This window comes from Dicentrarchus labrax, unplaced genomic scaffold (assembly GCF_905237075.1).
Source record: "Dicentrarchus labrax unplaced genomic scaffold, dlabrax2021, whole genome shotgun sequence".
In the NCBI taxonomy this organism is placed as follows: Eukaryota; Metazoa; Chordata; class Actinopteri; family Moronidae; genus Dicentrarchus; species Dicentrarchus labrax.
In genome coordinates, this window is record NW_026136705.1 from 6,708,886 (window position 1) to 6,733,197 (window position 24,312).

A 24,312-nucleotide genomic window follows, 5' to 3' on the forward strand; every position below is an offset into this window, starting at 1 on the left:
GCCCACTGAAACTCCTTCTGGGACAAATCTTACACTGCCCAAACAAGTGTTTCTCTCCTCTTATTTAAGTGTTCCCTCAAGGACGAGAACAAGCCAAATCTGACTCTGCCACATGACCCACGAGTGACCCCTCCGAGCTGTGGGGCGATAAAGTGGAGCAGCAGTGTGGTCATGGACGAATTATGAGACAATGGGCCCCTGGGCATGAACGGATTCCTAACAGCCGAATCCCATACATTCCCATCTTCATTTCCTTTTCTTGCAAAATCATCCACAACACTAGGGTCAATTTTAGTTCATAATATTTGTTTAGAATATGAAAGCAAATTGAGCTGTACTTTCTACACTCATTTATTCACTGTGACTGTGCTTTAGTTATATTCATATTTTACTCTTTCTGTGATTATGATATCTCTGATATTTTACTGCTTAAATCTTGTCAACTTTGTTAAATATTAGCCTTTACATTAAATTATTTTGTCCAAAGCAACTCACAATAAGTGCATTTGGATGTTTAATAACACAGAAGCTAGATGTTTTCGAAAAAATGCTGAGATACAGGCCCACTGTGTATATTTTTAAAGTTTTCTTACACCCCTTAAAATCAAGACGCTTTGGTGACCCTTACTGGGGGTCCTCAACCCCACTTTGGGAACCACTAAATTAATCTGTCAATCATTTTTCTGATTAATCTGTTAGTTGTTGGTCCATAAAATGTCAATGCCCAAAGCCTAAGGTGACATCCTCAGATGTTTTCTTTTGTCCACAACCCAAACATATTCAGTTTACTGTCATAGAGAACTAAATTAATCAAAAATTATTCACATTTGAGAAGCTGAAATCAGAGAACTAAAAAAATTGTCTTAACAAAAACTTAAAGCAATTAATTGATTATCAAAATAGTTGATGATTAGTTTGAACTAATCAATAGGAATGTAACAATATGTCGAACATTTTTGTGATAAAGATTTAAATCGGTGGATGAAACATTAAGTATGATACTTTTTTTAAACAGGCGAGGACGCTATTTACTTTTGACTTTGCTTGTTCGACGTCAGTTGCGTCAGTAGGTCGATCAAGCTACAAAGATATCAGTTTCACTTTTACAAAGAAAGGGAAATATGTGTTGTTTTGCACAGTTTATACCCTACCTTACAAATAAAAGTTTTTTATAATTTGACAAAGAACATATAAGAGAAAATTGATTTAGTTGATTTTGTCTGAGGAATAAAGGAATCATACTTTGTCTTCAATCTAGTTTTGTTAAATAAAAAAGAAGGAAGGAAATCATATTGTGAAACCAGTACTGTGAATTGAATCAAATCATGAGTAGTGTAGTGTTAAATCCTTATTAATCCATTGATTGACAACTCATTGCAACTCTACATCCTTTATACAACTTCATGCATGCATACAAATACACGTTCAGGGTGCTTTGGTACTACTACTAATATTACCAGTAATAATAATAATCATAATAATTTGAACAACATTATAAAATGGAAACTGGTCTCTTGCTCCAATGAGAACACAGTAACTGCTGCTGTTATCATGAAAAAATTGGAGCCACCTAAAAATATCTAAGCATTTATATTGTTCATTATTCTGCTGCATTTGTCTGCTCTTTTTATATTCACCTTTTTTTTAATGCAACTGTAAGTAGGGCCTCGCTGCACAAGAGTATCTATATTGAGCCTACTGACTGTGCATAAATAACGGTTAAAAATGCAAATTAGCTCACACAAGCTTATCTTTCAAGAAGATAACAGGCTTGCTTAGCAGTGTCATCTGAAATTATAAGGGCATGTCTTTATTTGTTCAAAGGGCGGGAACAAATCAGAATGCTTGTAAGAGGTTTTATTTGTTCCAGCTCAGGCTTAGCTAAAAAACACGAGGCAGGTGACACTACAACATAAAGCAGGTTATTATCTCGCATGCGTGCAATATCTGAATGTGCAAACTTTGATCATGGCCAAATGAACACATAGACTTAAGTTTGAAAATCTAATTTTGACCCTCAGGGACTTCCTGAGTCTCAATGCTGATAGACCACTGCAGACTGTAGCCATATGATAAGAGAGGAAGATTATATGTTTTTTGTAGATTCATCATGATTTTAACAAAATAAAGCATTCACATAAGGAAGTCCTTACATGCACCATCCAATCTGACCAGTGATTCATGTGCTTTGAGAGTGGGTGGAATAAGGTAGGGACAATTTGTTTTGTTCGGCCTGCTGTCATATGCCAGTATGAATCATTTAGTCAATACACCTCATAAGGAAAATATTTACACCTCCTAATACACGCTCTACCAGGTCGCTTTTTTAAAGCTTGAGAGTGCAGTTTGGAGGTGTGGCGTTTAAAAGACATGGATGTTTACCAGAAATGGGCTAATGAGAGATGATATACAGCTGCATTATGGGGAATGTTTGATCCATAGTTTCTCCCCACTAGAGATTAAAAGTCAGGATATCTTGGGCTCTGCTGCTTCGATTTTGATTTCAATTTTTTTGTCCGTCATAAATCATCCAACTTTAGGCTTTAGGGAAGTCCAATACTTAGTTGCTCGAGTGTTCCTTGATTTATATACTAACTTTATTAATCCCACAGTGGGGAAATTCTTTTTTCACTCAGATTCTTACCCACATAAATTCTTACCCTAAATACAATCACACAGGGCTTACTGACATGCAAATTTGCCGAGATGGAGTGATGGGCTGCCACGTAGCAGCACCCCTGGAGCAGTTAGGGGTTTGGTTCCTTATATAATTATTGTATTCTTCTGGCAGGCTCAGATTGTATATACCTGCTGTAGAAGTTCTGTATTGCTTTAGATTTTTCATTTATAGTATATAATATATTTTGCAACTTTAAGTTAGTTAGCAGTTAGTTAGTTAACTAGTTAGTAAGTCTAGCTGAATATAAGAAGCTTCTGCTGTCTGAATGTGTCCCTTTGTATGCAACATTAATATTCACTTATATAAATTACAGTATGAATATGAGTTCATGATGTGTTATCAGTTTTAAAGGGGAGTCCAACATCGCATCTACTCAACAAAAGAAGTGAAAGTATTCAAATATGTCAGGTATAACTAGGTTACAATATCAAGCGTTCGCTACATGATTATCAGAGCCAAAATATTCACAGTAATGATGTTATTGTGATATGAAACACATAAGAATAATAATGCTTTCAGTCAAATTCACCTTAAACTTATATTGTGTATTTTGTCTCTTTTTGCCAAATGAATTAGAACGGACAAAAACTGAAATGATTTAATTGAAGGAAGAAATTATTTACACAATATTATCATACAGTCAATATTGGTATATTGTGACACCCTAACATCAGGTAGTCAGGTCTGTGACTTTCCAAAAACATTCTGTTAAAGTCCTCACAAAGAAAATGATGCATTTTACATGTTCATTAGCAGAGACATTGGGTTGTTTGTAATACACAGAAGAATACATCAGGCTATAATAAACCAAACTAACAGTCGGAGTATCCTCAATCAAAAGTAGTTCAAAGGACATGGAGTTTTTATTGTTGGAAGGTGAAGAGAAAAGCCAATATAGCAATATAAGGAGGGGGGAACGAGATATCATTCAAATGTGCAGATAACATTACATTTTTAGACGTCTCTCCTGGAAGACATTTTTAGTGTTTTGGTTGGTTGTCATAAAAAGTGTTGAGTGCTGAGAGAGAAGTTCAACCCCTGGCTCTTTTCTCACCTTTGCATAGCTGACCAATCATGGCATGAAGTGGTTGTGAATGTTGGATTGTTGGTTTTGGAAAATTAAAGGAATGGTCGAACACAGCTCCCCGCTTATCCATTGGAATGGTTGTTTTTTTTAAGCTTTTCGACCATCAGACAAGCAGGTCTGAGGAAATATACTGGCCCCTTATGATTTTATGGTGTCTGTGAGGCTGTCAATGCTGACATGCTAACATGATCTAGCACTAAACACAAAGTACTGTTGATAGAATGGTCATTAGTCTTGCCGTTTTTTGTAATAAACCAAAGTGTTGATTTGGTCAAATTGAAAAAGTATGAAAAATGAAAAAATTGACCTAATCATGGCGCTAGAAGAAAAGTTATGGCATCACCAAAGTTATTACAACTCATGTCTGAACCACCTTTCATCACCATGCATCCAAAAGCAACATTTCAGTCAGCAAGAGCAGCATATTACCACCTAATAAGGTGATGTTGTCTTTTCCAGTTTATAGATTTCTTGCATATCTATCACCCAAAATCAAAAACAACAGGCCTTTAGGTGGTTCAAAATACCTAAGGAAAGCAAGAAAGCACCATTACATTCTCTTTAACACAGTCAGGATCTCTTCTCAATCAGCCACTCCAATACCTGCAAAATCACAATGGAGGCCCTAATAAACAGTACATCAAAAGGTAATTCAGCTTGTAGCCTTGTTCAACATTATTCTGCTTCTTTGCTCAATCACTGCTTTGAGCTGAGCTGACACAGGTAACTAACTGCCACTCTGTGGTAACTGGCAGCATGGGGCAGCACAGCAGTCGTGCAAACGGCTCAGCAGTAGCACTACAAGGATGCAACGCAGCAATGATGAGTTGACTGTTTGAAAGAGTGATGCTTCCTGGAAGATGTCCAACCTTATATATTACAACTATTTATTACTCTCAAGTGTTGCTGCTCTTCATCTCGCCTGCCTAGACTAAATAAAGAGTAGACTTTCTGCTTATGAGGCAGCCGCTGCTGCTTTTGAAGTGGAGTTAACACTCAGTTTAAGAGTATACACATGTTATTCCTGTGGGCCGGGACAGTCGAGTTAATCATTTTTGACACATTAAGATGCCATTATATCACAGAAATGAAATGTCTGAAGTTGTTCTTGGATTTGAAGAGGAGGAGGCTGTTGGCTTTGGATCTTTAGACACCCAAGAGAGTCAATTAATGCAGTAGTATGATGTTCATTTTTTCTCTGTTTGCGCGGATGTCATTGCTGTGGTGATTGTGGACTCACAGATTCATGTATGAATCAAAGTGTGTCCAGTGCTGTGTGTTCTCTTTTCTTCCTTTGTGAAGTCTGAGTTTCTATAAGTGATACTCGCCTCATCATGTATTCAGCCACTGTGGCTATCTCTGCGTACACTGTCAAGGTCCATGTCAATGATTAATACTGTAGGAGAAATCATTTTTGATGCAAGGGGAGGAACACCTCACTGAAGTAAAGTGAGTGCCAGTCTGATTGTGGCATAGTACATTTAATACATGACACACAAATGTATACATATTTTAAATATCTTTGCAAACACACATAGCAGGCACGTTTCAAATTACAGGGGGTGTGAAAGGGGAGCTGGGCCCCCTGAGAAGAGCATGAGCTACCCTGAAAGCCTACTGTGAGGAATACAAAAAATAAAAAAATTCTGTGATTATAGTAATAAAAGGTTATATTTTATTTTATGTACATTAAGACATACATTAATGTATGTTAATCTTGCATGTTTATCCACTCGTTGTTTGATACGTGCCACCGCGGCAGCAACGCTTTCCATGAGGCTGAAACAGTGCAGGGATTGATGCCACTTAGATCGCTTTCTTGGGCTGCCTGCTTTTTGTGTAAATAGAACTTTCGTGCCTAATTCTATTTTCCACCAGTTCCCCAACAAATGTATTATTTGATTTTGAAACAGCAGCCTTACAGTTGCCTACTGTACGTGATGCTTATGTTGTTACTACCTAGATGAAATATTATTGACTGTATTTACTGTTACTTAAAAAAACTACAATTGTCTTTTGGGCTTTTTACGCCTTTTCTTTAGATAGTGACAGTTTGAGGATAGACAGGGAACTGGGAAAGGAAGGAGTGAATAACATGCAACGAAGGGCCACGGGTTGGAATCGAAACCGCCCTGCTGCAGCAAGGCCTAAGTACATGGGGCTTCACCAGGTGAGCTACTGGATGCCCCATATGACGAGGAGTTTTTGATATAGTCTCAATTTAATTTATGTTAATTTACATTTGTTTCTATATAGGTATTCTATATGCCTGCCACTAGGTCGGATTTGGTCAGATTACTCTTGAAACCAGATGAAGAAGCGCTAGAAACACTACTGCTTTTGTCCACAGGCACCGCCAGAGTCAACTAAAAATGAAAGTTAATTGTAGGGGCTTTAAATAAACTCAAAGAGTGGAATAAAGATCAAGAAGACAAAGGAAAGGTGTTCTTTACAGACAAACAGGCTCTACCCTGACGGACACAGACAATTGCCATTGATTGTCATTTGTCATTCCCTCCATCTCTACCATGACTTGGCAGTTCTGCCATTTGTAAGGGCCGCCTTACAAACAGATAGGATGTCCACAGTCCAAAACAATCGCATCTTCATTCATTCCTTGAGCCAGTACTCGGCTAAAGAGGCTGGCAATAAGCCAAGAACAGATTAAGCAATCTTGTTAATGTATCTCACACTGCACGACCTTCACACAGTGCCATGATACAATTCACTTTAGCTCTGCTGCTATATACAGTACAATATATGACCTTATCCTATTAGTGTAAGTGATGCTATGTTTATGCATCTTTGGCTAACCTTAACCACGTGCTGTTATTGCCAAAACATAACCTTATTATACACATTAATCAACCACATTTCCTTCATATGCTGCATTAAGTTTCACCCAAAACATATTTACTTTTCTAAATCAGTGGTATGTGATTGATTTCTAAGAGGCAGGGTCGGATCCAGAGGTGTAGTGGTGCATATATCCAGGTGTACGGCATATACCGACCTCTGGGCAGGAGGATACCTACCTAAAAATAGCCATGCATTATGTTTGAATACACATCTGGCAGAGTAAGGCTGCAGGCAATAATATTACAGTCTTACATGTACTGTAAACCTTGGTGTTAACTGTGCACCAGAGCCTTTAAAGCACTGCCTCTTCATAGGCAATAAGTAAGTACGTCCTTAAAAGGGCGCCAAGTCTTGAGATAAATGCTGTCCTAAGGACAAACTCTGGACAATAATCTCTCCTCCATTGCTTCATAGTGAATAAAGTACACACAACTACAAAGATGAAGCACACTGTCAGAGGGTGGCATGGAGATATTAAGGGGTGGCAGAAACATATGCTGATTTTATCACAAACAATCAGATATATCAATATTGAAGATATTTAAACTCAAAAACATTATTGTGGCACTGAATAAAAATATCTAATGGTGTAACATACATTGTATCTAAATCTCCAGACATTGTACACAGCTTAAGCCTATTACTGAGTCTAAAATGTGGCCATGAAGGATCTATAAATAAAATGTGTGCTCAGTTTTTCCATGTTATTTTTGAAATTAATGTGTTAAATTTGACAGCATTTGACACCAAACTGCATGCTCTCTAGAGCTGCCCCTGCTTTCACAGGTGGACATACGGTTTTCAGTTAACCATAGGTACTGTCATCACCAGCCTAAAGTCATTTTAGCTGAACACTAAGGAGCCAAGCTTCATTTAAACTGCTTTTACTAATGATGTGTCCATTTTTCCATCTTACACCTCGTGGTGCATGTGATGGCAGGGTGGCATCTCTGTCTGTCTGCCATAATGTGAACAGTATCTATTAGACCCTCTCCTTGTGAAAATATCACTGTAGCACTTGAAGATGCACAGGGAAGATTTATTCCACCCACATGTTAGGTGCAGACAAGTATGTTGACATGGAAATCTTTCCTAATGAATGCATGGATTGGGCTAATTAATAGCCCCATCAGAATAACTGGTGAGGCTTAATATATCATTGTGATTATGGCAAGACATTAGGCAGCTCAACTGGCACTTGTTCCTTTCGGTTATGGCAGCTTGTGTATCTGCTTTGCTTAACACATAGATAGAAAACATGAAAATACAGCACACTCTCAACTGCCATGCAAAGGCTGAATATTTCTGTGTCCACAATGAGCAAACTATTACTGGATTAATTTCTGGTACAAATGTCCCCCTGCCCTCTCTGTGGCAATGTTTTAATTTAGTAGATGGTGAAATGGGTGAATTGATTCAGAACAGTTTTATTAGTTCTGCTGCCTATTAATAATAAAGTTCAACAAAATAAAATGATTTACAACATTTTTAGCCAGGGACACATCAGTGACATTTGTTCATTTTTGGTCATTTTACTTGCAAAACGCTGGTTGTTGCTTTACATTAGAGGTGGGTGATAGCACAGAATTTACATACATTTTATTTGTGGAAAACAATTCAGATACTTCTCAGATAAAAAAATGTGTTTGTTTAGCTGTTGACATGGACATGTGGTCCATATCAGATTCCAGTGTGAACAGGTCAGTCATGAAGTGACCCGAATGAAGCCTAGAGTTATGTAAAGATCACATGAATTCTGATATGACTGTTAACACTGAGGTCACATTGCTAAAAATCTGACCTGTATCTGAGATGTTTTTTTTTCATGACAGAGCCTTTATATGTTTATAGTGCCTTATTCTACTGTCAGGAGTACACAGAGGAGTACATACTGAAGGCTTTTATGACTATAGGGTTTTCTTGGCCCCACAAAATCATACAATGTATGAATGAATCAGAATGTAAACAGTTTTTGGTAAAAACAGAACTTAAAATGAAAACTTCAACACTGCTTTTCTTTCAAAATAAAATATTTTAAAATAGCTGACATTAAATACTTTTTTTTTTTTTTTTAATATATATATTTGCTGAGATAATTTAAATAACAAATGAGTTACTGGTTCATTCGCCCGACACTATAAATAAGCAAAGTGCAAATAACAAAAAACTGCCCCTTAACCATTCTTCTTTTCTTCTGTTTGATCAACCTTGGATACCTTCCTACACACATCGCACATTTTTCTATTCACAGCTGTAAAATAGCTCCAAATGATTTCAGCCAAGTGTCTCTGTGTCAGTTAGGGTGCACACCACAGCACCCTCCTCACAACACAACAACAGCAGTGGAGAAAACAACCTTGTCTGTACAGACAGTTCTACAATGTGATGGAATAAAAACGGGTATAAGAGAGAAACTGATCCCCTTTTTTGTAGTGCTCATATTGATGATAGAATTGACAAGTATCTGTAGTACAGATATTTAGGGATCAATCCATCTTCCCCTACTACATGATTTAGATGTCAGTTATTGTGCAGTGATTGAATTATTTCACTGAGGCTATGGTCACGATCACAACATTTGGTCATTCACTTGAGGGGTATGCTGTTGTGGGTCATGGTTACAAGGATTTAATTGTGCTTGAATTTTATTTTATTTTTTTACTGACCTTTTATGAGGAAAGACATGAGACTGCTTTAAAATACTTCTGTCACAAGTTTGTTATGGAGGATTTCTGCAGTATCATCAACGTATGAATCACTACTATACATTCACTTTTAAATTAAGTATGTTACTTGAGGCCACTTATATCATTTTCTCATTGAATTCAGACTTTAACATTCACTTAAAAGTCATACCCTCTGTATTAAATAGTCAGTAGTTGTGTAACACCATCAATTACTGCCATTTATTTTTTGGTATCCCCTTCTCTAAATGAATGGCTGCCATAAATTTACCCTGAAATGCTATGAAAAAACTGACGAAAGTTTTAACACAGCATATATTCTTCATTTATTCTGATTGCACAGCATAGATGTTACTCTTGCATAAAACACAGTTAAATCCTTTTTGGGTTGCTGCTACAATAATTTAGAGAAGATGCTTTTTTTATGTTTAACTAACTGTATGTTATCTTTACATAATATCAAAGTTGAGTAATTTATAAAACAGACAATAACAAAAACATATGTCACGTTTCATTCTAATATGCCATACCACTTCAGGACTTTACATCCAATAGCCTGAAGCACTTTTAGATGTGCTTTGACAGGTCATTCAAATGGAAACAGGCTTTGAGGCATCTGACATTTTTATGACACACAGCACCAACGTTCTGGCTGTAACCTTCTTGTGTTAGCCTGACTGCAGCAGATGGTTTGTTACACATAGGAATGGGTATCAAGAACCAAAATCGAAATCATCAAAATCGCATGACCCAAGCCTCAGAGCTTATCAGTTCATTTTATCTTCCCCATCATATTTTTCTGACACTTGCATATTGCAAAACAATTATATCAATCTCATGTGTCTAACTGCTGGAAACAAGGAGTCATGGCGGAAGGGAATAAACAGTCCAAAGTCTGGCTTCATTTCCAGAAAGATGACAACAATGCTAGTTCTAATTAGGGATGCACCTATACCAGTTTTTTAGACCAAATACAAGCACAAGTGACTACATTTGCAAGTACCGAGTAACAATGAGTCCTTAATATCATTTACACGTCTAAAATTGACTTTGAAAACATGTTTTATTTTCATCAGATGTTCCTCACTTTATGACTAACAAATTATACATTGCTAATGTGCTAATGTCATAAAAGTTGCTTAAAATATCTCTAATCTGCTGACCTTTCAAGTAAGAGTGGAATCACCAGCAATATGCTGAGGGTAAATCTCGTATGTTAAAATAACGTCAGCGCTCTATAGGCTCTGTTTTTCCACATAGAAAATTGATCAGAAATCAAAAAGGGAATGGATAAAGAATCGGACCAAGAAGCAGAATCGATTACTTCCCATCCCTAGTTTCATTGAAAACTGGTTGAAAAAGGGCAGACACTTTCAAAAAATCCCTGTCAGGTGATTGGATGGACCATCTCCCTATCGCCATCCATCACAAGCCAATCAGATCAAGGAACCATATAACATAGTCAAACTCTTACTGAAGCCAGTCGGGAGAAGAGAAAAAAAAGCCTTCAGTGTTGTTCTTCTTTCAATGAAGAAATACCCTCCTGCTAGCAGCATCTACCTTGTAGCCTGACAAGTTGGATTCTCTTGTTATTTCGTGATCCTGCGAGTCCAGCTGCCTTGCAAGATTACTGTTCTGTTGTCCATCAGCAGATCTCAGACTTGTTCCTCACGACCCAGAGTACAGGTAGAGGCCTAACCAACAAGGGGGTTAATTTCACTGATGGGACAGCATGGCTATGAAACCTTTCCTCATTAGATAGCTAGAATGAAACCTACAGGACTCTCAGCCACAACGGATGGTACTGAGCACTACTTGTTTGAAGGACTGTTATATGTTGGTTCCATGATAGCAAGTACTAATTGACAAATTGGTACTAATCTACAACCATATTATCAACAGTGCTGTGATACAATTAAAGCGTACTTAGATATTTCCCCTGTAATAATTACACCATGAAAGCATTTATGTTTTATCTCTGTTGACTTCTGTAGCCTTCTGTTTCACAGCCGCATAATAATCCACTGTGGTTATCAAAGCTCATGTCCTATGCTGTGCATGGATAACTATGACTTCTCTTTATATAGCTCGCTAAGAGGTTGTGTACACAGTATAAAATGTCGATGGATGGTGCCTGTTCTCCAAGCACAAACCCAGACCAACACACCATCGTGCTAACTTCAGACACAGAATATGTAACATTGCTGGCCTCATCTGTCTGTTAACCCGATGGCTCTTTGTTGTGTAAATGTTTCTTACAGCTTCATTCACATATGGCGTGATATCTGACTCTTGCTGCACAAGAGAGCTGTGTTGAAGAATGATGATTTGAATGAAAATTAATTTCTTAACCTGTTAAAACCCCACTGCTTGCCAGCATCGTGGGTAGGGGTAGGGTAAGGGTGAAGCCTTTAACAATGACTATTGTCTTGGTTTAGGCCTTGCTTTTATTCGGCACGCTGTTTTGTTTAAGCCCACATGAGACTGAAGTAAGATGATCACAGAGAGGTGCCAATAACGGCTCTCTTGATTTGTAGCAGAGAGTCTCCCCTATGGGTGCAGCAGTGCGTTTGACAGCTCTGGGGAAAGTTCTGCTGGAGATCATTTACAGACAGTTCTTTGTTTTCAGTTTGTTTAAACCAACTTTAGAATCATTGTGCAATGTAATCAGACATTTGCTACATCATTATGCGTTCCATTTCCTTGTCGTGTATAGTAAACACTTTATTGACAAAAGGAAAATAAACCCTCAAGTGAGTGTAAAAATGTTTTCTAAAATGCTTGGATGAAAACATGAAGTGGTGCTTTGTGTTTCCTCTATGGCATGTTAACTTTTGAAAATAAAATAAAAGATTCCCTCTCCATTCATTAATTGTATTGAATCCCTTTTTTGTTGCATCAGGTCTACCTCCACAACTGTTTTAGAACAAGCTATTGAAAATCTATATGCAGCAGAGCAAAAAGGTTAAACACTGAATCTGTGTATATGTTTTTATTTATTACGATAATAATTGTTTTATACACTCCCTTAATTAGACAACAAAGATGTGTATTTAGTTTCTCTCTGTGCATATTAACCTTGTTAATGTGACGGCATGCAACATTCCATGTTGGAAGTGATATGTCATGACTTTTACTTAAAAGTGGCTCAAGTGGCCATCACTTTATCATTTACATAATGCGGTGTATGTGTGAAAGCCATATGTTCATGTACAGACTTGTCAGGGAAAATAGTCTTGTTTCTGCAGTGTTTAATGTCCTTGCTTATACGACAGGAATGTTTTTGACCTGTCAAGTTTAAGTTGGCATGACCATAATGTGGTTCATCAGCACCTATTTTGTAATAGTTTTGTTTTGAACCAGTAAACATGGCATGAAGTGGATTCTGTTAATTTCCAGCTCTATATTCTTAGTCTGAGACCCCACTAGAGTACATTTGCATGATTCACACTTTAAAAACATCTTTATTTATCTTTTATTTGCCCTTCACACTAGAGCTTTGAATGTTCCCAAAAAAATCAGGCCCGATTCTGTGCAAGCCCGAACCAAACCAACCCACGGAAACAGTTTTATGCCCTAGCCCAACCTGAATTTCTGCTTAAAACAAATAAACAATATAAATAGATAATACACATAAAAATCGAATTCTGTCCAAGCCTGACCCATGCCCAACCTATGGCAGCAGTTTTGGACCCGAACCCAACCCCGACCTGGGCAGAGAATCACAGCTCTGCTTCATGCAGCTCCTCAGTTCATTCTTTGACTGAAACAAGCTGATTCCTTAAGCCCCACCCTTCCCTAAAAGCCCACTTTCTTCTGTAGTTACTATGATAAATCACAGCGGTACCATTTGTTCAACAGTTGTTGAAAGGCACACCAAACTATTTTGGTGCAATCAAAATGTATTAATTATCAAAAGATAATAGAAAATGGCTTTAATTTACATTAAAGATCCTCAGGCACCACTCTTAAATTAGGACAATTTAAAAATCAGATTAATAATTAAATTGATAATTACAAACAAAATCACCATTAATAGCTAGTAGGTTGAAGGATGTGGTTTTCTGCATAGATGGTATCGCCCACTCTTGTGCGAAATTAATCAGGCCAGCATGTAAAAACACAAGCATTTAGTTAAGAATTAATCAAAGCAAAACAGATGATGTGTGTGTACACAGAAAAAAGACTGAAGAGAAAAGGTGTGTGTCCTTTGCCCTCTGACCAGATGTTTCAGCTGAGTATGAAGTTTGAGGGTTTGATTTCCCTCTCCTCGTGTGTGTGCTGAGGTTGAGGCCGGAATTGTGTGTGTGTGATCGTAGATTAAGCCGTTAAAAGGGAGTAACTACAGTAACCAACAACACAATAACATAACCTGAATGAAACACATCTGTAACATTAACAGTAATTAAACAGTCCTTGTTTAGCCGTTAACTCTGTTAGAAACTCTCTATGCCCAGTACGTTACCAACAGTCTAAAGGAGTGGAGAAGAAGAAGTTGCCTGTGTGCTGTGTCGATCAGCCGTTGTTTCCTGGTGTCCAAACATCTCGGCTGTTCGATGTCCTGTGGTGCAGGTTGCAAGAGGAAAGGCGTTTCGCTCATTAACTTTGTGTTGCTCCGGTAAAGTCAGCTGGCAGACTTTGTTTAAAGCTGCAGATGCTTGTTGACTCCCATTAGCGGTGCACTGACCAGGGACCGCAGGAAAAGGCCGGCCCTTGTGCCGTGCTTTAATCCTTTGTTGCCCTTTGTTTGTTAGCGGGCCGGCCGCACCGAGGTCCAAGAGCTAATCACCCGGTGTGGGCGAGCCAGAGAGCGGAGTAGAGAGGTAAGAGTGTGAGAGAAGGAATAACGGCTTGCCGGGACATTGTGCATCATCAAGTCGTTACGGTCCCAGGCAGTGACCCGTCACAATGAAAGTCCAGATAAACCACACCAAATGAATGAGTTCATATTTAAAGGTCTCCTTTGACCCTACACTTTTTTACAACTTTATTCACAGATTTCAGTTAAACTGGATTACATTTTATTCTTCCTCCAGCTGCTCTGGAGTTTTCAGAAATATAGACATAACTACTTGTTGTTAGCATTTAGCTTCTTTAGCCGCTAACTAGTTGCTGCTGTTAGCTGGCTAGCCACCTTCTGCATACAAAAACTTGAAGGGTTAGTCCAGACTCCTGAGCAGAGAAGTCAGATAACAGACTGAGCAGGTCCCTGTACTTAGTGTGCATGCTCAGCGGTGCCCTGCCTGCAGCAGATAACCATAAAAACAAATCCATGACGCGCCATCGTTGGCTAGAGACGTAAAGTAGAAAGAAATGTTGCAGTCAGAGCAGTCTGAATTCTGAGCTTTTTACTCACAGGGACTACTTACACATACATTCAGCTCATTATTTGAAACTTTGGCCTTGTTTAATAAAAACATCTGACATTGGAATATTTTTTATATAAACATATATATTATTTTATTGTTTCTTATTTTATCTCAGCTTTATTCTTGTGGTCATTTGTTTTTCAAATGCTGCACATTCTTTTGGTGGTGCACCTCATGGGGTCAGCGCTTCCGTAAATGTTTTGGCAAACAGATTTGTAGTTGATAGAGGAGCCTGTGCGACCACACATTTACATGATTGACTACAGTGCAATCTGAAGTAAGCCCTTCTGTTTTTGTTCACTGCTTACTTGAATTTCCTCTCTTTAATGAGCTAGAATATTGTTGCCTTCAGTTTTGTGCTGTTCAGCAAAAACAGTGGACTCACTGAAAGTCCCTATTCATTTGGGGACTATGAGACAGGAAAGATTTGCTTGTTATAATCAGCCATCAGTACTTTCTGTAGTGAATGATGAGCGTCAAAACCATTGTTTTTTGAGTAAAACCCCGCTGACCTTCAGCATCTTGACACATGTCAATGATCCTGAGCAGCAGATTAATCACATTAGTTCCTTGGATCAACACATCCTTGCTACTGTATTGGTTAGTGCATATTAAAAGAATAGTGTTAGTGAGTTCTTCACTGCCAGCCATCTCGGGTACAGAGAAGTGATCTAGTAAGAAAAAAGTGTCAATAGGTGCCCTGGTAGCTACGGCTGCACAATTTATTGAAATATTATTGCATTACGGCAAAGTGCAATGTCCAACTTGCAGAAGCTGCAATTTTTTGATAAAGATAAAATGTGTGACAGAACAGTATTATAATGAAATACTGGCTTACAAATGTTCTCGGAATCTAAGAAAACATGATTGTGAGTGGCACAAACCCCAACAACAATTTATAATGCCAAAATGATCATTCCCACTAATTGTGAATCATATAGTAATTGCTATGTGATTTTGTTTTACCATATCGTGCAGCTTTTACTGGTAACTCACCTGCAGATCGTATGTCCCATGTATTAAGGCCTTACTGCAGTGGCTGGGTTCGATTCAAACGTGCAGCCCTTTGCTCATGTCTTAACTATCACATAAAGCCCAAAACATATACATGAGGTGATGGGGTAAAATGCCTCCCTGTGTTCTGAGTTTCCCCAGCTACTTAACTAATATCCTACTAAATCAACCTAACCCTACAGAGACTAGGGAAGCAAAACTAAGTTCATATGACATTTGTCTTTGTTCATGAGCAGTGCTGTCACATGACTCAGACTCAAGTCACAAATTTAATGACAGAAGTAAAAAAGACTTGATACCGTCAGCCAAGCTGAAAGATGTAAAAATGTGTTATTTAAAACCATAAATCAACTAACATTAACTCTGTGAATTCCCAGCAAGTTGGCACTTAATGTGAAAAATGTTACCGACGATAATTTTGTATATTTTGTTCTGTTGTTAAAATACTGTTACATTTGGTGAAGAATGCATTATGACTTGTTAAGAAATCGAAAATTAAAGTTTAGGCTCTGGGACTTGCCTGTCTTAACTTGGGACTTGCAAAACAACGACTTGGCCCTACCTCTGATTAATGAATAATCTGATCATTTAGATCCTAAACGTTTAGCACATAACATTCTTGAAAACACAGTTTGTAGTTTCCACTACATTCTTTAGATTGAAGCCTTTTGTGAACCAAGCCTACAACCCATAAACATATGCATTGAATGGGAAACATGGGGATTGTTTTTTCTGTTGTAGTATTTAAAAAGTGTATCTGGGTCATTAGAAGGTAATGTTCATCTCTTCAGGGACTGCATGTTGAAAGAGATGAGGGTTGCATTCCTGGAAGCAGAGCTACTGATGACACAGTATTAAACATTAACTCAATTGATCCACAGTGTAAACAAAGTCTACTGGTGACATCTAATTGTGGAGCAACAAGTGTCATGTATTTTTAATGATCTGCACATTACTGTCAGAGAGCACACAGGCAAGAGAGTGGAGAACCTGTTTGCTGACGGTTACAGTTTCACCTCCCAATCTCACATCTCCCCTTTCCTTCCTCCTTTCATGCTTTCGAGAGTACTGACAATTTTTTTCTTGGATTAAATTTTGTTTGCCATCTGTGCTGTAGCGATAAGGGGAGAATATATGCTATGTAAAATATTTATCCCTTCATTTTTCTTCTTGTTGCTCTCTGGGAGGATTTGGCTGCTGAGGCATATAGTTTTTATAACAATAACAACCTAAGTCGAACCAGATTTTCTTTTCAATAAGGACCTAAAAATATATATTCAAGAGGATCGTTCCAATTAGCCACTGAACATTTGGATTTATAGTATAAAATATCTGGTGTCAGGGATGTAACACCACTATGATATTCATGCAGAGATGTGAATGAGAATTTCTGCAAACTAATGTAGTATGTACTGTAAAACTCAACATAAGAGACACTGGCACTGCTTCGACTCTCTTTCCTCCTGATTTAATGAATAAAAAAGATCAGCAACAGCAATCTCATATCTTATGGCTTGTTTTGTACCCTTAATCGTACTCAGAGAGGAAGCACTCCCACTCACGCAACATGACTGCACTCATGAATTGGAAATTGGAAGGCAGTGTAAACACGGTGTCAAGATACCTTCAACTGTGTTACTGACCCTCTCAAATTAAACGAAAAGCTCTGAACACCGCATTTGTGTTGGAGGCGCTGACCACAGCCTCAACCTCAAAGACTAATAAGTAAACAGAGCATTACCGATTTCTTTAAAAGTCATATGTAAGGACTTTTTGTAGGACTAAATTGGTGTGCAAATGACGTCCTACTTTCGGTTGATGTACAGCCTGTGTCAGCTGTCCAGCTTTCTCAGCGAATAATAATGATGCACAGAAACTTCAGCATGCATTTTACCACATTACACTCTTTTTAAATGGTTTTCCAAAATGTGATGTATTTTTAAAAAGAATAACAATGGTGGAAGCATACCTTTAGTACTTTGTACTGTTGCCATGGTAAAGCTCAGATGATTTAAGACAAACATGGGGGGAGTAGAGAACATGGTTAAAATAGTCTATGATGAATGGAATATCAAAATGCACAAACAAGTGACAAAATGTAAAGAGGTTATAAGCTCTAAAAATAAGTTATAAGAGTCCATATGCCTGATCTAGAAAGGTACAAACCAACATCCATCTTTTCATTGTCTCATTGTTGTTGTTTCAAAAGCAATGTTTTCTGTCTCAGCTGTCAAGATACCAGTATTGCAAGTGTTGGTTGAGTTACCAAAAAATGTTATTAGGTTTAATGCAGATAATTAAGCTGAATATATCATGTATGTACATGTGTATGAATATGATATTTTGTGTGAGGTATTTTCTGTCTCAGATTTACAATCCCAAAATGTACAGAATGAAGACAATGTTAATGACATTTGAATTGTGCTTTTTACTGGATTCTATTTATATTTTGTTTGAAATAGAGAAAGCTTGAGTTATTGCAAGACTGTAAACTGTTTCGTGTGTTTTAGCAGTAATGCCAGCGAGGGTGATATTGTGGCTGCTTCTGGTTAAATAAAAGGTCTATCTCTGTAGGGATCCTTTCCATAATGTTGTCAGACACTTTTAGTGGGCGTTGGCTAATCCCCAGTAACACTGCAGCCAGAGCAACCCGCTTCGCAGCTACTTTCTCATTTACATTTCTTGTTTATTTTGACCAAACCAAAGTTGGCGATTGTTGGAAACACTAACAAAGACAGTTTTGATGAGTTTTATTCTCATTATTTATTTTATATATGACCATTGCAGAGTAGTTTAAAACCATGCTGAAATGATGTGTTTTATTATTTACATATGTTTCTCCTCTGACCACACCCAGCATCACTGATGTGTGCTCTGTCTCACCTGTAACCTGAAGATTCTTATTTCATCTTTAAACAGGCATTCCAGAGGTATATTAACGTAAAGTTACATGGTAAGCAAAGTTCACCTAATTTGCAGCTCAGATAAATTAATTTACTGTAGGCATTAGATATGAAAACCCTACTTTGAATCCACTTTGTCATAGTAAATTGATTCCTCACCATCTCGCAGTCACTGCAATCCATTATTTTTGAAAGCCATTGCTCCTGTGTATTGATTACACACACACACACACACACACACACACACACACACACACACACACACACACACACACACCAGGTTTTTGTCTTCTTTCTCCACCATAGCACCACAAATGCCCCAAGGATGCCATTGACCCCACTGCTGGCACTGAAGTGGAAGTCACTGATGCTGTAACAAAAGCTCTGACAGCGTAAATGGAGCTGAGATTCTTTCAGCTGCGAAGTGTTGAGCCCCTGCTACACAGCCATCATTCTAAACTGTTCATGTTTAAATGCCCTGCTCCTCTGTACATCAAAAAATTAGGCTATTGAAAGGTAAATAAACCCAGATGATAAACGGGCATTTGGCAGCCAAAAGCACAGTTTACTCAAAGCATTACATTTCTTCCAATGGCACACATTCTCGTAAGTGAGACTTTTTTTCTTTTTCTTAAAGCTCTGTCAGTGCTTTCTCAGCGGGATCCAAAGATGAAAATACAGTGGATGTGTTTCTCTGTGGAAACTGTCAAAGATCAGTGACCCAGCTCCTGTATCAAAGCAGCATTTTGTGACTGGTGAAACCCAATCTGTTGTGATTTGCAATGGAGCAGTGCAGTTTTCAGCTCATTGTCTCGATCACTTTTGAATGTCATAAGCCAAGTGTGTGGGCAGATTAACAAAAGAAACCTGATGACTGCTCCAGAGGTTGATTTGCATATGTACAATGTGTCTAGTTACCAAGCTTATTGAACAATTGTCCATATTCCAACCAAGCTGTTAACATGATTGCTAATGTTTCAAATGCTGTTAATATTTCCATGTTGATGTTGTATATGAGAATATACAAGAGATTAAACATTTTTCTTTTTTTTTAAAACAATCATATACCTAGATATGGCTACGGCGTGTGATACAGGAGGTAACAACAATCAGAATGACAGACTGACTACCGCTCAGAGGAATACAGCTGCTGGTAGTCAGAGCTAACCGAGCTAACCAGCCAGGAGCTGTAGCTTTTATAGTCACTAGAAGCACATTCACAGCTGTTTGTAAAGGTTTCTGTGCAGTACTTGTGTTGTAAAGTTAGCTAAACCACATTAGTTAACCTAGCAACTCAGCACTAACGAAGCTAACCAGCCACGAGCAGCTGCTGTCAGACTCTATGTGTCCAAGCTGGAAACAAACAGAGTCTGCTAGGTTCATAAGAGCTTAGCTGCGTTTGTGATTAGTTTTAAGCTTCTACAAGAGGCCACAGAGGCTTTTTAGAAGCAGGTAGGTTGGTGATGAAAGTGGCCATCACATACAGCAGGTTTTCAGCAGAATGAGCAGTCAGGTGACCCATGCCCTCTCCACTACACTGTCTTTTGGTACAGTTTCAGCCTTTAGAAGTATCAGTGAGCCTTTCCTGCAGTGTTGAAAGCTGTGTGCAATGTCTGCAACAGCTGCTTTCACTGATTAGTTCCTCCTCTCTGGTTTACTAATCAGCGCCATGATTGTCCACCCTGGCCAGAAAGAAGAAAACCATTCAGAGATTTGCAATGAATAATAAATAGTCCTTATGTACCGCGAGGGAGGGGAGTAATTGTTGTGTTTGACTAACATGGCACTTGAATTGTTTACTTGATATTGTATTGTATACATTACGTCAAGCAAGAACGCTGGATGTAAAATGTATTCTCCAGTTACTCTTCAAATAACCACTGTTCCACTTTGGTAAAAGCCCCATTTCCAATGCTATTTTCATCTTGTTTCAGGTGTGCACAGGGGGACGTTGTCACACACACAGCATGGCTAAACCGGTCAAGCATACTGTATGCTGGAGAAGACAAATGGTCAGTGGATCCCAGAGTGAGTCTGGTGACCCTTAATCAAGAGGAGTTTACCATCCAGATTGAAAATGTGGACATGACAGATGAGGGCCAATACGTGTGTGCAGTCCAGACAAGCAGTCGACCGAGGACCACCTCAGTACACATTCTCGTCCAAGGTAACATATACTACTGCTACTACTATCATACTACGAAATGATAACTGTCTGAGTGAGTTTCTGTAACACCCCTGGTTCTTTTTAACCTGCTCCCAGCAGTGAATCTATAGCCTGTAGTCTCAGTTCGGCAGGTGTCTGCTGGTCTCAACCATAAGACTGATGGTTGTGTTATTCCTGAGCACCGGCACATGAGGGCATAAGTGAACAAACCAGAGAGTACAAACACACATGTGCTTCTCTTTCTTGAATCTCATTTCCTCATTATTGCTCCACTGGAGCAATTAGGAGCTAAATGCCTTGCTCAAGGAGAGGGAGGGGAGTGTGTTCCTCATTCACCATATTAGGAGAGGTTAATGGGGAATGCCAGATGTTAAGAGGCTTTGGCTAAGATGATGTGTGGAGTGTGGATAGTGTCCTCATAGAGATGCAGGATGCAGTGAGGTGCACTCTGCTGTATACACATGCCATAATGGGAAGGCTTAATGCTACCAATTTGATATGCAGATGATTCGTGTAGCATAAAGTGCTGCTCATAAGGCACCACGATGAGATAACAAACCAGATGCTATTGGCCAGGTTTGGATTTCTTATGTTCTCAGTTTTCTCTGTGACCTGATGCAACAGAAATGCAACAATAATGACACAGTGTACTGTGCACAGTGCTAGTAACATAATGAGGACCACTCATTGTTTCATCTCTGCATCCTTTTGTTGAAAATCTGATTGCAAATCTGTTTTGTTTTTTTATAGCTTTGGTACTTTCGATACTATCGGATGATAGTGTTGCATTGTTTTAAACACGTGGTACCAAAAAGGTTTTAAAGTAACAATACAACCATGTGAGACCTATTTCATTGATTCTTTTGGCCGCACTGATTTGCATTTCCATTACCAGTTTAAATGCGGCAAGCCCCGACCATGTCTCGTGTATCATGATTTACTTTGTTCTTGCTAACGCCACTCCCTCTCTTCATTCAATCTTGAGCTCTCTCTCTCGCTGCTCTTTCTCTGCCTGTAAAGACACACCTTCAGGCAGGTAGCCCTGCTGTAATGGAGATGCAAATCCCTGCCACACTAGTCAAACCGAGGATAGCAAAGCCAGGCCAAGCTATCACCTTGTATGAAAAAGGCCTGCTAGTGCACTGTTCAATACAACCTGCATTTTAAAACCCAATTTTTAATCAATGATTAAGCTTCCTTTTTTTTTAACTTATGGACTGATCAAAAGTGAACTACAATTAGAATCTCTTCTTAAAGTAAGTTAACTTTTTTGAACATATTACAGTAGTAAGAGTTTTTCTTTGTTATGTCTTTATTCTATTATGCCTGTCACTTAATTTAACTTTAGAAAATGTTTAACTCGCGCTCATTACCATCTGCACCCTCACGTGAGCTGTGATTGTTTTTATTCACATGACAGCCATGAACGTCGACAGCACCTCTAATCTTTAATAACACCTTTAATTGAGACAACAGGGAAAAAGCTATATTGGATCAAAGTCTAAAGCTAAACAAAGCTAAGCTTTTTTTTTTTTAAGATTACACCCAAAGCTTACACCTACACAATTTGCTACCATTAAAACCCGCTGACAAGATCAAGCTACGTTTCATACCTTTTTACAAACAAAAATACCTTCTCTTCAAAACACATCTGCTGACAGGATCATGACTCTCATATTATGCTACACTGTGCACAATTTTGCACACATTTTCACATAATTATGTAAAATTTTGAATAAAATAAGAGCAAAAATAAATAAAACGACAAACTGTTCTTGTCCTTAAAAACTGACAAACATTGAAAAACTCTTATATGTATGACAAGAGAATTAAATACTATGACCGAACACATACGGTCATCCAGGTAGTTACGTGAATCTACCTTTTTTCTGGCGCATTCATGAAATTAAAGGTGTAACATTTAGTAGGTTCCTTTAGCAGAAATGGAATATAATATTCATAGGTATGTTTTCATTTGTGTATAGTGTACCTGAAAATAGGAATCGTTGTGTTTTTGTTACCTTAGAATGAGCTGTTTTTATCTACAGACGTTACGGGTCGCCTTCCAAGGAGTCCGCCATGTTGAACCGCCATGTTCCTACAGTAGCTCAGAATGGACAAACCAAACAGTGTCTCTAGGGCCACTGTCGTTTCTTGCGTTCACACGTCACAGCCCGTTGTCATTCCCGGGTCATCAAATACTGACGTTAGAGGTGTTTTAGTTGAAATCTGCAGCTTTACCACTAGATGCCACTGAATCATACACACTGGTCCTGTAAGAGAAGTGGTCTCTTGAACTCAAGTGTGAACCTGTCGTGACGTCATCCAGTAGTTTGTGGAGAACCGTTTTGAAGCCTCGAATTCAGCATTTTGGCTGCTGCCATGATAGTCAAACGGAGCAGAGGTGACATACTGCGAGTTGATCTGCTCTCATGATCTCGTATTACAGCTAAACAGTACACTAAAAAAAATATGTTTCTGAAACAATTTTAAGTGAGAAATAGTCAACGTAGTAACAGAATCTTCAGCACTGCCTAGTTTGACAGTTAGATCTGAGTTTGCTGCGTTGAGCTGGACAGACTCACTGAGAGTGACCTGTCAATCAAAAGGTAGCCCTGCCCAAAAGCATACCCTGCTTTATGGTCTATTATACTCTAAATTGGACCATAATTTACTAAATGAACATCATGCTGTATGGAAGAAGACTGAAAGTAGACATTGAGATCATAAACTTATCCGGAAACTGTTTACTGAGCTCATAAATTAGGTGACAAGTTAGCTCGTTAGAGTGAATGGTATCAGTGTGTCATTGCAGCCAATGGAGGTCCCCCTGCTGGCCTTGATATAGAATGCTAAGACACTTCTGCATTGGCTTCACTTTTCAGACCCAGAAGCTCTGTTCATTATATATATCTATTCTGTCAATGCTTGAACTCCATAATTTTTTTGAATTCTTTGACCTTTGAAAACTTTATGTTGTGTGGGTTTTATTGCGCGTATTTGCACTTGTTTAATTTTCCTGTAATTTATTCTTGTCTCTTTACTTTTTTGTGAAGCACTTTGAGCTACACCCTCTGTATGCCAAGTTATATATAAATAAAGTATATTATTATTATATTATTCTTAAGAGTTATATGGATGTTGTTGTAATGTTCTAAGATTAATGATGGACAGTGGAAACAGCTGTTGTGATGCTCAGCTCTGTGTCAAACTCCTGGCCAATCAAAAAGTGGGAAAGGGCGAGCCAAATTAAGTCAGGTTTCTGAAACCAGTGTGATGGCACCCACCTGTCACTCAAAGTAGTCGTGCCTTTAATTATGCATAAAGTTTAATATATTTGAAACAGTTGAGTTGTATAAAAATGTAGCCCCCGTGCACTTGGCATGAATGGGGAAATTGGCTTTGGAGACCAAAACCGTTTCTTGTACAAGGCTGTAAACATATTTGTTTCTGCTGTAAAGTTAGGTACTAACTTAGGTATTTTAATATTTGGCCTACCTTTGTAATTTTCTAATCATTTTCTGATCTTTCCATAATAAGATTTTTTTT

The 24,312-nt window shown here is 38.3% G+C and overlaps 1 protein-coding gene across 2 annotated transcripts in view; it reads left to right on the forward strand.

Annotated features, from left to right (window-relative positions):
* ntm (neurotrimin) overlaps positions 1-24,312 on the forward strand; it is a 451,063-nt gene that overhangs the window by 373,434 nt on the left and 53,317 nt on the right. For both annotated transcript variants that reach the window (XM_051401617.1, XM_051401616.1), the window contains one exon: positions 20,531-20,763. In XM_051401617.1, the coding sequence (XP_051257577.1) occupies positions 20,531-20,763 (233 nt within the window). The remainder of the gene's footprint in view (positions 1-20,530; positions 20,764-24,312) is intronic.